Raw genomic sequence first — 13,421 nt, forward strand, 5'->3', positions numbered from 1 at the left:
TTTTTATTTTCAAATTTTGGTTTGGCCCTAAAATAAGGACAAAATTGTGGATATTCCCTCACTTATTAGACACTTTTTAAAATTTAGAAACTTACACCATTTTTTTTAGTTCAGAATTTATACAGCCCTAAAGTTTAAGAACTAAATTTGTATGTCAATTAACCTGAGGATTAGCTCAACTAGTCTAGATATCTATTTTCGACTAAATACAAAACGCTAAGGGAATATAAACTATATGAAATTACATGAAATAAGATTATGTAATGCCTAATATCTTGAACTCGAACAACAATCCTTGAACAGTTAGTCACTGTGCCAAATGGAAGCGTGTTTTGATGAATTAATATTAATATGGAATTGGAAGTCGGGGTAAAAAGGTAGGAGAACAACACAATATTATAATTCAAAATTTTTTTTTTGATAGGTACAATTATAATTCAGATTTTTTAGATAGCAGAAAGATAGTCTTATTCCACGCTTAACTACAAATGCTCTAGAAGATTTATTGGAGTTGGGAAAAATTACGTTACAAGATTCACTTTTTCATTTTTTTAAACACAAATATAAGGTTAAAATTTGAATTGCCGATAACAAGGGACACAATAAATATAATGTAATGGTCAGAATTACAAAATTAATAGACTATGTTAAAGAGACATTTTTAATATAAAACACAGGTTGAAATGTTGAAAGTATTGCATAACAACAAATCGTTTATTAAAATGGATTAGAAAGAGCAACAACATAATATTTCATAACAACAAACCAATTTGAAGTCGGTAGCCTAACAAACAGGTTGATCAATGTGACCACATTTGTTGAGATTTGTCATGTCCAATGCAAGTATCACCAACGTAGACGCATAATCAAAGCGGGACTTCCAAACTGAAGGCTCAGGTGTAAACTCCACAAAATCATCCTCACAAGTAGTTAAGTAGCTTGCAATTCCTGACAAATCCAAATTCAAATCCGAATTATGTTCCTTCAACAGTTTTTCCGTCAACATACATTCGATAGTCATCCAGCACCCAACAAAGACCTGACGTGTTCGATCCCCTAAATGTCCACTTTTCATTTGGTTATCAAGGTAAGAATGATTATCAATAACGGCATATAAAGAATGGTTGACGAATAGGGTGAGAAGACCAGTCAAGTTTGATTTCAAATCTTCATCGACATCTGAATTGATCACAGAAATGCAAACCTCTTTAAAATCAATTTTGTTGCATGTATCTCAGACAAAATCATTCGCCACCTTCGTCTTCTCATCTACAACAACATTGGCTGCTGTAGAATAAATAAATAAAATTATAAAAACAAGAACAGGTAATTGATTCATTTTTTTTCTTTGGAAACTTGTTCTTCTACCTTGTGTAAATGTTGTATATTTATACTGAAGATAATGAATTTTTAATTTCGTATTTTCATGCATTAAAGAGAGTTATTGAGAGTTACTGTGAATATCACTAAATAAGGAAATGATTATAACCAAGGCATATATAGACAAAATTTCCTTAATTACTGTGTATATATATATATATGACAATGGATGTCCAAAACCAATCTTTTAAATGAGCAATATTAATTTTCCCAAAAAAAAAAAAAGGAGCAATATTAAGTAACTTTCTTTTCCCAACTTTCTAAAATAATAATAATAATAATAATAAAACTTTTTATTTCCAAACAAACAAATAATTGTCATTCATTTTGAATACAAGTAAAGGACGTTTATTTCTAAAGAAAACATCTTTATATGACTGATTATCTATAATTAATACAGTACTGTATTTCTACCAAATAGATCATGTCATATCATCTTGATCTAAAATTAAATGTTGCAGTTGTACTCTACAAAAAAAAAATGTTGTAATAGTGTATCTTTAAAATAATTATACCAAATCTGTTTCAACAAAATAAAAATAAAAACAAATAATTATACCAAATCACATATACAAGTTACAACCAAAATCGTACTAAAAAAAAGTTACAACCAAAATCGACAGAATAAAAAAAAAAAAAGAAAAAAACAATTGGACTGAACAAAATTGAAAATAGATTTCATCGATCTTGCAGTTCGGTTTTTTATTCATAATATAATAGTGAATTCGAATAATTTAGTTCATTTCGTTTAAGTTAATGAAGCTTTATAGGTTCTGCACGGGCCTTTTATTATTTTTATTTTCAAATTTTGGTTTGGTCCTAAAATCAAACCAAATCAAATTGTGAACATTCCCCGACTATTAGACACTTTTTAAAGTTTAAAAAATTACACAATTTTTTTTAATTTGAAATTTATTCAACCTTAAAATTTCTAAATTTATATGTCCACATGAGTATATAGCTCAACTGGTTTAGGTAGATATCTCCAACTTAAAATACCAAGCAAAGGAATATATATTATATAAAACATGAATTAGGATTATGTGTAATGCTTAATATCATCAACTCGAACAACAATCCTTGAACAGTTAGTGACAACGTCAAATGAGGAAACTAGATTTGGAATTTCGAAAATTTGGATTATAAAGAATGCTAAAAAAAAGGACGTTAGATTTTTTGAGGAAGCATGTGAGGGAATTTCTCCTACGTTTTGTATTAAATATATAGGATAAAACTTGTCTCATCGATGGTAAATGAGCAACCTTGTCCTTACCACCATTAAATATTTGATAAATAAGATAGAGAGATGAAAAACAAAAATTTCTTTTAAAAATTAATAAATTGTCAAATATTTAATTGTAGTAAAGACAAAGCTGCTTCTTTTACGGATGAGGAGTCAAGTTTTATTTTATATATATATATATATATATATATATATATATATATATGTTAACTAAAGTTTTCGGGAAAATTTGTGTTTTAACGAATTAATAGAAATATGGAATTCTGTACAAATTCGGGGATCTTTTTTAATAATGCTTTAATTCAAACTTATTCCAATATATATCAACCCTCAAACTAGTTCCAAGAATAATGCTTGTAAATTATAGAGAGAAACGACTTATACCACTTCACAATTATTTACGAGTTGTATGACGCCAGCATGTGTCTTCAAGAGACGACATATGCCTAAATGATTTGAGGGTTGATATATATTTGGAATAAGTTTGAAATAAAGCATTATTAAAAAAAAATCTCAAATCCAGGGTACAAGGGTAGGAGAACTGTAGAATATTGTAATTCAATTCTTTTATAGGTATAATTATGATTCAAATTTTCTAGATAGCAAAAGGATAGTTATATTTTATAATTAACTACAAATGCTACAGAAATTTTTTTGAAGTGAATTAGGAAAAATTACAATACAAGATTGACTTTTTCATTCTTTCAGTGTAATAAATATGAGGTTGAAATTTGAATTGTGGATGTCAAGAGACACAAATATAATGTAATGGTCACTACTAAGATTAAAATTTAAAAACTATGTTAAAAGAGACATTTTTAATATAAAACACTTGTTGACATGTAAAGTGTTGTATAGTAGCAAATCATTTATTAAAATGGATTAGAAAGGGTAACATAAAAATGTAAAGTATTGCGTAACACAAAAGTAGCTAGCAATTCTGGATAAATCCAAATTCATATCTAAATTATGTTCCTTCGATATATAGCTTAAAGAATCATTACTCTCTCACGAGGTAACCGCCTAACTCTATCTATAACATTTGGCGTCGGGAAACACAAAGAAATTACTAATTCCTAAGGTAGGTAGCCATAGCTTAAAGAATCATTACTCTCTCACGAGGTAACCGCCTAACTCTATCTATAACATTTGGTGCCGGAAAACACAAAGAAATTACTAATTCCTAAGGTAAGTAGCCATGATAAGATTTAAACTCATTTTCTCTTAATTAAGTCTAGTCCCTTTAGATCAATGAGCCATCCATGATGGTTTTATTATATATATTTTTTAAAGAACCTTCTAACTACAATAATTCTTAAAATCAAATTCATATTATTATAATTTAACCAAAAGTTTTTTTTTTCTTTTTTTTGGCAAGTACAATATATGGGAGAGGAAATTCGAACTCACAACTCATTTTTTTTTTGTTTTTTACTCCTTAACATCATGTTTCGTTTTACTCTTTGGAAGTATGTTTGAACAGCCAGGAATTACTCTCATATGTTAAAATACATTCTGTCATTGAGAATATTTCAAAATAAAAAAATAAAAAACTTGACTACTTAACTTCATTTTTCCTTTGTTGAGAGGCTCCAACTCTTGTGATATTATTTATTTTCTTCTCATTTCTTTACATGTCAACTCTTTTTGTTTTGAACTCGAGCTTCCAATTCTTTTTGTGATATTATTTATTTTAACTCTAAGGTTTTTTTTTTTTAATTCTAATACCATTTGAAAACTATAATATTAATCATCGAAGATTTTAATTTTCAACTCGAGTTGATATATCGATTAAGAAAATAAAATGTTTGATTGCAACAATTTGGTAAATATAGGGATTGATTGATCAACTTGATACTTTGAGGGTTTGATTGTTACAACCTCAAACATGGTTTTTGCAATTTTACTTTTCTTTTAAATATATAATTTGTTTTATAAAATAATTTTAAATATGTTTCTTCTTCCAAAATCTAAAAGTAGAAAATTCAAAACAAAAAAAGTTGACATGTCAAGAAACGAGAAGAAAATAAATAATATCACCGGAGTTGGAACCTCCCAACAAACAAAACATGAAGTTAAGTAGTCAAGTTTTTTATTTTTTTTTTCGAAATATTCTCAATGACGAATGTATATTAACATATCAAAGAGTAATTTCTGGCTGTTCCAAAACAGAATCGTCACATATAACTTGTAATATCAGTACACACAACAAATTTCTTCAGACACGTAAATAAAAACACAGTACAAACTTTAGGATTGCAGTTTAATTTGTATGGATTTTAGAAGAACAAGAAGAACAAGAACAGCCCATGAGTTCTTATCTAGAGGAGAGCGAAGCCCTGAAGAATCAAAGCATCAGCAAGAACTTGATTTGCAGCCTCAGATGGATGAACACTGTCCCAAAAGACATATTGAGTTGCATTTGAACAAGTTCCCCCCAAGGACTTTGGATTGCACAGAAGTGATGTTGTCTCCACTGTCCCTGTTCCACAGCACCCTTTTCTGGCCTCCACAAAGCCTAACAAAGCAAGAAAATTTTAAATTTGTGATCCATTTTACATAGTTTCATATGCTTGATTGAATATCAGACAGTCTACAAAACTTTCCCTCAAGGAACAAAAAAAGCTTGATCCTTACCATTTTTCGATGGAGAGCTGATGACATCGTAGAGCGGCTTGTAAATATCGAAGATGACGATCCTAAAGCCTGGGAGTTGCTTTTTCAGACTTTCTGCAGCAGAGTTCAGCTTCTTATTGAAGGCCTGCGCGTCAGTGTTGATCCTTGAGACACACCCATTTTGATGGTTGCCAAACAAGGTGAGAGCAGCAGGGAAGCAACCCAATGGAGGAAGTGAAGTCACTCCAAGTCTCCTGGCTCCTAAACCGTATATATCCTGTTTTTCGATACCAATCCATCAATTTTATGCAACTTTTCATTCAAAATTGGTTATGAAGGCCCTGGAAAGCCAAATGGTTTTTGCAACAATAAGAAAATACCTTGACAAATGTTGTAAATGCTCCGATGAGCATCGAGCCGTACTGATCGGGGGTGTAGACCTTGTTAACATAAGGATTGATGTAATAATTCTGTAGAAAGTCGCCACTTCCCGCACTCAGTAAGTAGAGTGCGTCCTTGATAATGGATGCTGCTTTCTCATTACCCGCTACCTTAGCCAGTTTGGCTTGGTACTCCTTGAACAACCCAACTTGTTGGGGCAGTGAAAGTGCATGCTGTTTCACCAAGTTCAAAGTAAAATGTAAATCCAGAAGAAGGGCTGATCTGCTCAGGATGATATTGCTTCCACAAACAAAATTTTACATTCTTACATTTAAGAGGGCAGCGTTCTGATCATAACCTGATGCGGCTGAGGCAAAGTTGACTCCAATTAGAAGATTCTTACCGGTTGCCTCTGGGCTGAGGTACGGCAATGGAAAGGTCTTAAATCCTAAAGTTTGAGCTGCAGAGAAAAAAAAAACAATAATAATAGTTACAGAAGAGAACTTAAATATAACTGCAGTTCTCGAAAGACAAAACACATAATTCAACAGTCAATAACAGCTTGATAGCCAGGCTTCGTTTTATATTGTTTCCATATCTTGTTTTCTTCAAAACTTCTGAGAATATTTGTTTTAAGTTTCCAATTTCTTGTTTTCAAATGAAAATTCCTAAAAGCATGTTTAGATCTTAGAAAAAGTATGTAAAATCATATTTCGTTCTTCTTCTTTATAGTTTTGTGGGAAAACAAGAGAGAGGGAGAGAACCAATATAACTATCATATTACTACATTTAAAACTTGAACTGGAAATGGCAGATTCGACTAAGAAACTACGAAATCAAACATTTCTATTTGTTTTTCATGTTTTCAAAACTCATAAAAATACATATATCAAATATGGGGACAGAGAAAGGAAGGAACAAGAGGGCAGATATAATAGAATGTAAAATTCTCCCAAATCCCTGATCACGTAGCTATTTTTTTCTCCAAGAAACATGAAGAACCAGAAGAATGATGAGGGCATGGCACCGACAAAGTGTGCCCTTTCTCTGAAAGAAAAATATGACTTTAAATTGATGCAGGAAGTTTATCCAACCATCATGCAAGCCAATGTGTTTAGTTTTCAATGGAGATAAAAGATTTTGCACGTACCAGTGAAATCAGTAGCAAGTTTTCCATTGCAAAACCTGCCAGTGGGCTGATGATTAACAAAGTCCTTTCCGTATGGAGGGTAATTGGCCTTGAAAATAGTATAAAGATAGTTATTATTTCCCACATCCACAGCAGAATCACCAAAAGTTATGATAGCAGGAACCAAAGTGGTAGACTCTTGAGCATTTCCACCCCCAAGCAAAAATGCAAAGAACATGACCAACACTTTGCTAATAATATCCATCTTCTTTAGCTCTGTGATTTGCAACTGAACCATGAATTAGAACTTATAAGGAAAGTCAGAATGACCCACATTAGATTTTTTTTAATTGAAGGAAGCTGGAGGTTGAGTCCACCCAATCAATAAGGACCAATGAAGAAACATTTTCATAGAAGGTAATGAGCTTTAAATACCTTACCAAATCCCCAAGGAAGCAAATTTTTTCCCTTGGCTTCCGTTTGTTTTTCTTTCCTTTCCTGCAAGAAACCATTATGAATAAAATTATTTAGCTGGAAAACTATGAATTCATGCAACATTTAATGAAAAGCTTCGGTGAGGTAGTTGGGTGATAAATGGTGGTTGTGCTATGAGTTAAAGCTGCTTGAGTTTGCATGTGCAGGAGTTAATATGATTGTAGCAGAGATAAAACCACTGTACTACCACTGAGTAACATCCATAATGTGAGAAATGTGAGTGGTTATAAAGCCTATAGCCTATGTACTACTTTTGGCTCTTCAAAAACATAGTGTTAGTGTCTGTCTGTAATAAGAGACAGGAAAAGTCAACCAAGCAGAACTCTGAAGGGTAGGTGGGAAGAAGCTGACATTATCAGCAATAAGTAGGATAAAAAAGCTTCTTGCATTTGCCCAAAAAATGGTTGAAGCAGATCTATGTCAACTCAGAAGGTTTTGCATGTGGTTAAGCATTGACTTAACAAGTTCTTTGCTCAGGCTTTGCCAAATCTACCTTCATTTGGACCATTAAATTCTGAGATGAAACCATATCAAAAAAATAAAATTTGTTAAAAGTGTCCATAGAATTACCAAGTTTATTTACACAGAAACTGGATACAAGGTAGATGAACATCATGATCTAATTATAGATAATGTGTACCAGAAATTTTAAGCTGCTGTATTTTTAACTGGCAGGCAGCTTGTTAAGTAAAAATATGTGCCATCTCTATCTGGTTCTCTGAACCTTGGAATCCATTTATTTTTATGGGTTTTCTACTTCAATCTCATTAAGGGTTCTTGTGTTGATCATCAACCATATGCATTTTGGTTTTCACCCACAAATTTAAAGCCCTTAATATTGCTTTGACTTAATATTGATTGGAACTTCTTCCTTCCTGTCAAGAAGGAGGTAGTTTTGTAGTCCTTTCATTTTAGGTGGACAAGTCACGGGAATCAACCAATTTTTTTATTGAGTGAAAATATAGTACAATATTTGCAGAGAAGCTAGAAAACACAACCCTTATTCTTTTTTTTCCCTTTTTTTTTTTTTTTGAAATACACAACTCTTACTCCCACAATACAAAGGAAGTTACCCAGCTTCAAATCTCTAGCCTACTGCATCCTGTCGCTGGTCTCATTTCACCTTTTTGTATAAACAATTCACAGGACTCTCAAATCTCAAAGTTCTTGTTTTACCATTTCAGCTTGGCAGGGAAGTACTGCAACGAAATATGTAATTCCTGTTCAGTAACTGATAATGTACTGGAAAAGAAGGAATATATGGATTATATTATTATAAGTGAGGTTACCTTCTCAATGAGAGAGAGATAGTATGGCTTCACTTTGTCGACATCGACGTGAACTTTACTCTTACTGTAAAGATCATATTTGCTTCATGGGGGGAAAGAGGAAAGCAGATTGACTTCAGTTAGCTGACAAACTTGAAATTCGCTAAATATGGCAGTGAAGAAAAATGTTGTCTTACTTGAATATGTGTAGCCACTTCAGGTTTTCGCCATCCTCCTCATTCATCAAGTGCTTATATGCACCTGATCTATGTAATGCTGCACAATCAAATATTTTTAGTAAGCTTACTGGTTTTTTCATAGGTAAGAGTTTCACTAAAACCAACTTGTTTTTTACCCTTTTTAAATTTAACTTACAGTAAAATGAGTGGTATCTGATAACAAAAAGAGCTGCAGAAGGTAGAGTAGTATTATTCGCCTTTGCCACCTGAAAGTTCCATGCAATTATAGACTTCATCATCTTAATTTATGAAAGACATTACTCAATACTCTGAAGTCTGTAGAGGTTGGAGGGATACCATATACATATAGTCATCATGCCCCCAAGACATTATTACATTGTCGAGTCCACAATTCGCCGAGTAAACTCCATATCTAGTGTTGTAAGCCGGATTATGGCAATCAGGATTTTGCGTGAAATACTGTAATTAGAGGGTAGTAGAGTTAACGGTTGTAAGAAAAGTGAACAGTTTGTCGGCACTTTAATTATGAAGAAAATACCACCTTGTGGTGGACAATGGATTCATCAAAAGCACAACCCAAAGGGTAGGTGTCTCCTGCAAGTTGGTCCAATGTTTGATAATAATTAATAAAAAGAAGAAACTTCATAAAACAAAAAATCAGTATACAAAATCATGTGATTCCTCTCTATGTTAGATTGAAGCTCATGCTTACCTACAACTGCCCATTGAGGAAGACCCCCGAAGCTTGGAAGAAGAAGCACCTTTCCAAGGTCTAAAAAGTAAAAGACAGATAAATAATGGAAATAAATAAGGAAATAAAACTAGACAAATGAATATTGCAGTCTCAAATGGTTGAAATGCACACAATTCAATGTGATGCCTTAATAAATCTATTAATGAAATACAAAAATTAATTTTATCAAGTGTTGAAGACCAAAATGAAAATTTTTAAAATGGAAGAAGAAACCATAATATGAAATAACCTATTACGGATTATGAACTCCACAAATCTCCACAATAGTGTGTGGTAAAATTTTACAAATAGTGTCAAATAATAAAACTTTTAGGATTACGAACTCCCCAAATCTCACAAATCTCCATATTGGAGAGTGTTTGGTAAGATTATAAGAACGGTGTTTTAACTTCTAAATAAGACACTTATTGTTATGTAGCAAAAACAATTTCAAAATATGTAGTAAACAACCTAAAATTACTTTTATAATATGAAAGAGGGCAAAATTCTCAAATACATTTTTTTTAGTGAGAAACCTAGACTTCATTGAGAAAAAAAAAATGAAAGAAAACAAGAGACAAAGAACAAGCCAAGGGATACAAAAAAACCAGCCCAAAACAGCCCGCAACCAGGGGAGTCTCCCACTCTCCCAACTATGGCTCCAATCCAAAATTATAAGACCTAATAGAGAATTACAAATGTCCTTGGAAATTGATGCCAAAGTAGAGACATTAAACCTAGCCAACGACCGTACCTCCTCCCAAGATCTCTCCCCATTCCTAAAAACTCTGTTATTACTCTCTACCCACAAGTCCCATAGAACCGCAAAAAATAAAGCAGCCCATAAAATCCGACCCTTATTCTTGAAGGGAGGAAACAAGAGGGCCCCTCTAACCACGAGCCCCATTACAAAATTTTAGACCCTACAAAAAAAGAAAGCAAAAAAGAAAATCAAACATAAATGGAAATATTGTCCATAATTGCCAATGTTGACTCTGGTAGCACTTCAAACCAAGGCTCGTTTATCTATCACCCACCGGTGAACAGATTTCATGGGGTAGGTCATTCTTATCACAAGCAAAGCAGATACACAAACTTGGGAAATTCTCAACCTAAATAAGCACATTTCAGATAGAATAATCAGAAAAAAAGGATGAATAGAATACCGTGTATAAGAGCAGCCAAATGCAGCCAATCTTCATTGGGATAATCCTTTCTGATGGCCTCAGCGGACTGCAACAAGTGCTGGATTTGAGGCTCATCCAAGTCTGGATCGCTCTCATCGACTACATCATTGAGAAGCTCGCAGCACTCCCATATGCTCATCTCCACACGGTTCACCTGGCCGTACTCTTTTCTCATCTTCTTCACCTGCAAAATATTCCGCCATTTTCATTTTCCAATTCTCGCTTGGAGAACAGAACAGTTCTGCAGCGCGGGGAAGTGGAAGGAGAAGGGGAAGGATCGAAACGACGCCGTAATGAAAATAGCAGAATTAAAATAATTAAAAACTGCTTACGTAGTCGTAAGTTTGATTTATGTGGTTGAGTTTGTAGAAATTCTCCACCCCTTGTTGCCTTTCGCTTTCCACGTCATAGTCCCTGTTTCCGCAAACTGGGGTTAAAAATGTAATTTCCTTGTAGAATTGGAATATAATTATATAACAATCCCAATTTAAATTTTTTTTTTTTTTTTTACTTATTTTGTCTATTTCGACTGGTTAAGATATGTTAAGTTGATATCAATATAAGTCAATTAATTGTTTATCCTTTTATTATATTAAAATTATAAGCTGAATTTATGAATATTGATACCAGAAATTGATTAATTTATATCTTAAACTTAGCTTAATTAGTTAAATTATTAGTAGCTGTTGTAAGTTTAAATTTTTATCATATTAATTATTTAAAATATATACTCTTAAAAAAGTCTTCACCAATGTATTTAATCTTAATAAAATTTAACTAATTTAGATATTAGTAAAAAAAAATTAATAAATTTATCCTCTGTTTGGAATTAAAAATTACAAGAAACGATTTCAAACCATGTGATTTATACAAAAGAGGAAAAGTTTTTTTTAATCCCTATCATTTTTTTTAAAACAGAAAAAAGAATTTATGTCGTACCTTTAATAATTTGTTGTAGTTGAAGAAATTTCATAGATCGATGTTTTTAATATAAAAATTAATGATATTTATTGCTAGGTTCTTTTAATTGTTTTAAATATACTTTCTGAAAATAATGTAAAATTAACCATAGAAATATGATAATTTTTCAATTCAAAATAAAATAAAAAAATTATTCTCATAAGCATTACCAGAAAACAAAAAGGTTGTAAAATTCTCCATACCTCGTATATAAAGTACACAAAAAAAATTAATTAAAATGATCTTATCAACAAATCACTTTTCTTAATTTTGAAATTATTTTGAAATCAATTATTTTATTAAAACACCCTACGAGTATAAAAGATGTTTTCTTTTATTAATATCTTTAGGTTAGAAGTCGATCCCACTCTGAAAGGTTAATTTTTATTAATTTCTCCAACAAAAAATAGATATAATAGGCTAACTTAAAAGACAATACCAATTGTTCCCACCAACCAAACTAGCCAGAAAATAAAAGAATTATTAAAACTTTCAATTTTATATTTAATAAATCTGACCCACTTGAAAAAATTAAAAAGAAAAAAGAAAAAAAAAACTTATTCAGACATCAAATCCAAATTTTCTGAAATGGAAAATTTCTGATATAGACAAAAATTCGTAAACAATATTCGTGTAAAAGAGGTTAAAAGAGAAAAAGGAGCAGACCTAAAGCCGTGGCCAAATGCATTGGCATCCGGCACCAAAAACCCTCCGTCCAGCGACAAGTCCGCCTCTCCATTCACCCCCTTCCCCTCCTCCGCCGCCACCACCGCCGCATCTCCTGCAAAATCAACCGCCGCCGCCCACAATTTTAAATCTAATTTTATTAAGAAATCTAACTATGAACGAGAACATTACTAAAGGGATCCTGCAAAAAATAACCCGAGGGAGAGGGGATGAATACCAAACTTCGGCTTCTCAACGAGGACCGTCATCGTGGAAGCGGCGAGAAAATGAAGGGAAACGAGAAATAAAACGAGAAGGAGAAGATATGGTTTGGTGATGGCATTAATATATAATGGAAGGGGCGAAGGTATTTATAATTGGCCGGAAAGCCCTTCCCTGAGAATTTTCAGGCTCCGAGTCCTTCCTCCGAAATAGAAACTAATTTTTGCTTTTATTTCGGGCGTGTTATTTTCCCATTCATCGACTCCTCGCATGCAAATTTTTTTTAATTTTTTATCCTCAATAATAAATTTATGGAACACTGTCTCAGATCGAGATGAAGACAAAACAGAATTCTCTAATCATTACACGCACATCGGGTCTCACCATTTTATTTTCTTCCCACTATTTATAGCTTTATTATTTTTCTTCCTCCCATTTTCCACTCCTTTTTTTCTTTCTTGTTTTAATTTTTCTTCCATTTTCTAAGCTTTGTACTTATCTCAGATTCAAATCTACACCAATATTGTAAGAAGGTAACGGTCCACTCGGTGATCTCAAATTTGAAAACCTGAGATTTAATAAAAATATCATAAATATATTCTCTCTTTTTAATATTCTTAGATATGAATTTAGTGGCATATTTAAAAATTTCTCAATTCATTACAAGAATCATAAGCTTTGTCAACAGTTTCTCAAAAGAGTTGAGAAAGATTTAATTCTCTCGATGGTATTAATAAACTGTCGAGAGATAGAGATGTTCTCCCGACCCTTTTAAGAAACTGTCTAGAAATAATGTTTTTAAATTTTTTTTTTAAATAATATAACTCCCGACTCTTTTAAAATATGGTCGGAAAAAATTGTTATTTCCTATGGTTTTAAATTATAGTTGGGTGTGCATAGTGTTTTTCAATTTTTTTAAATATTACAACTCCGACCGACTA

General features: G+C 32.2%; 2 protein-coding genes across 2 annotated transcripts; both read right to left on the reverse strand.

Moving 5' to 3' along the window:
• Window positions 1–4,693: 4,693 nt before the first annotated feature.
• On the reverse strand, window positions 4,694–7,038 carry LOC111016906 (GDSL esterase/lipase APG). Its single transcript, XM_022292475.2, has 5 exons — window positions 6,771–7,038; window positions 5,950–6,080; window positions 5,620–5,853; window positions 5,261–5,516; window positions 4,694–5,141 (listed from the first exon to the last, which is right to left on the reverse strand). Exons 1-5 carry the CDS (start codon window positions 7,012–7,014, stop codon window positions 4,945–4,947), a joined length of 1,062 nt encoding a protein of 353 aa, XP_022148167.2. The 5' UTR covers window positions 7,015–7,038; the 3' UTR covers window positions 4,694–4,944.
• Window positions 7,039–8,173: 1,135 nt separating this feature from the next.
• LOC111016907 (inositol oxygenase 4) lies at window positions 8,174–12,838 on the reverse strand. The gene is made up of 11 exons (XM_022292478.2): window positions 12,497–12,838; window positions 12,259–12,373; window positions 10,965–11,046; window positions 10,612–10,816; window positions 9,425–9,484; window positions 9,254–9,306; window positions 9,049–9,171; window positions 8,888–8,957; window positions 8,710–8,788; window positions 8,534–8,615; window positions 8,174–8,443 (listed from the first exon to the last, which is right to left on the reverse strand). Exons 1-11 carry the CDS (start codon window positions 12,525–12,527, stop codon window positions 8,417–8,419), a joined length of 927 nt encoding a protein of 308 aa, XP_022148170.1. The 5' UTR covers window positions 12,528–12,838; the 3' UTR covers window positions 8,174–8,416.
• Window positions 12,839–13,421: the final 583 nt, after the last annotated feature.

Source organism: Momordica charantia (genome assembly GCF_013281855.1).
Source record: "Momordica charantia cultivar OHB3-1 chromosome 8 unlocalized genomic scaffold, Mcharantia_2.0 BLBB01000008.1, whole genome shotgun sequence".
Classification (NCBI taxonomy): domain Eukaryota; kingdom Viridiplantae; phylum Streptophyta; class Magnoliopsida; order Cucurbitales; family Cucurbitaceae; genus Momordica; species Momordica charantia.

What these genes read in the sequence shown, in the direction of transcription:
- LOC111016906 (XM_022292475.2), bottom strand. Translation starts at nt 7,014, where the DNA reads ATGGATATTATTAGCAAAGTGTTGGTCATGTTCTTTGCATTTTTGCTT. An exon ending in ACTTGCTACTGATTTCACTG is followed by an intron (nt 6,081 to 6,770) that starts GTACGTGCAAAA and finishes TTTTCTCTGCAG; the next exon opens with CTCAAACTTTAGGATTTAAG. An exon ending in CAGCTCTCCATCGAAAAATG is followed by an intron (nt 5,142 to 5,260) that starts GTAAGGATCAAG and finishes TTGCTTTGTTAG; the next exon opens with GCTTTGTGGAGGCCAGAAAA.
- LOC111016907 (XM_022292478.2), bottom strand. Translation starts at nt 12,527, where the DNA reads ATGACGGTCCTCGTTGAGAAGCCGAAGTTTG. An exon ending in TAAATCAAACTTACGACTAC is followed by an intron (nt 10,817 to 10,964) that starts GTAAGCAGTTTT and finishes AATATTTTGCAG; the next exon opens with GTGAAGAAGATGAGAAAAGA. An exon ending in AAGTGGCTACACATATTCAA is followed by an intron (nt 8,616 to 8,709) that starts GTAAGACAACAT and finishes CCCCCCATGAAG; the next exon opens with CAAATATGATCTTTACAGTA.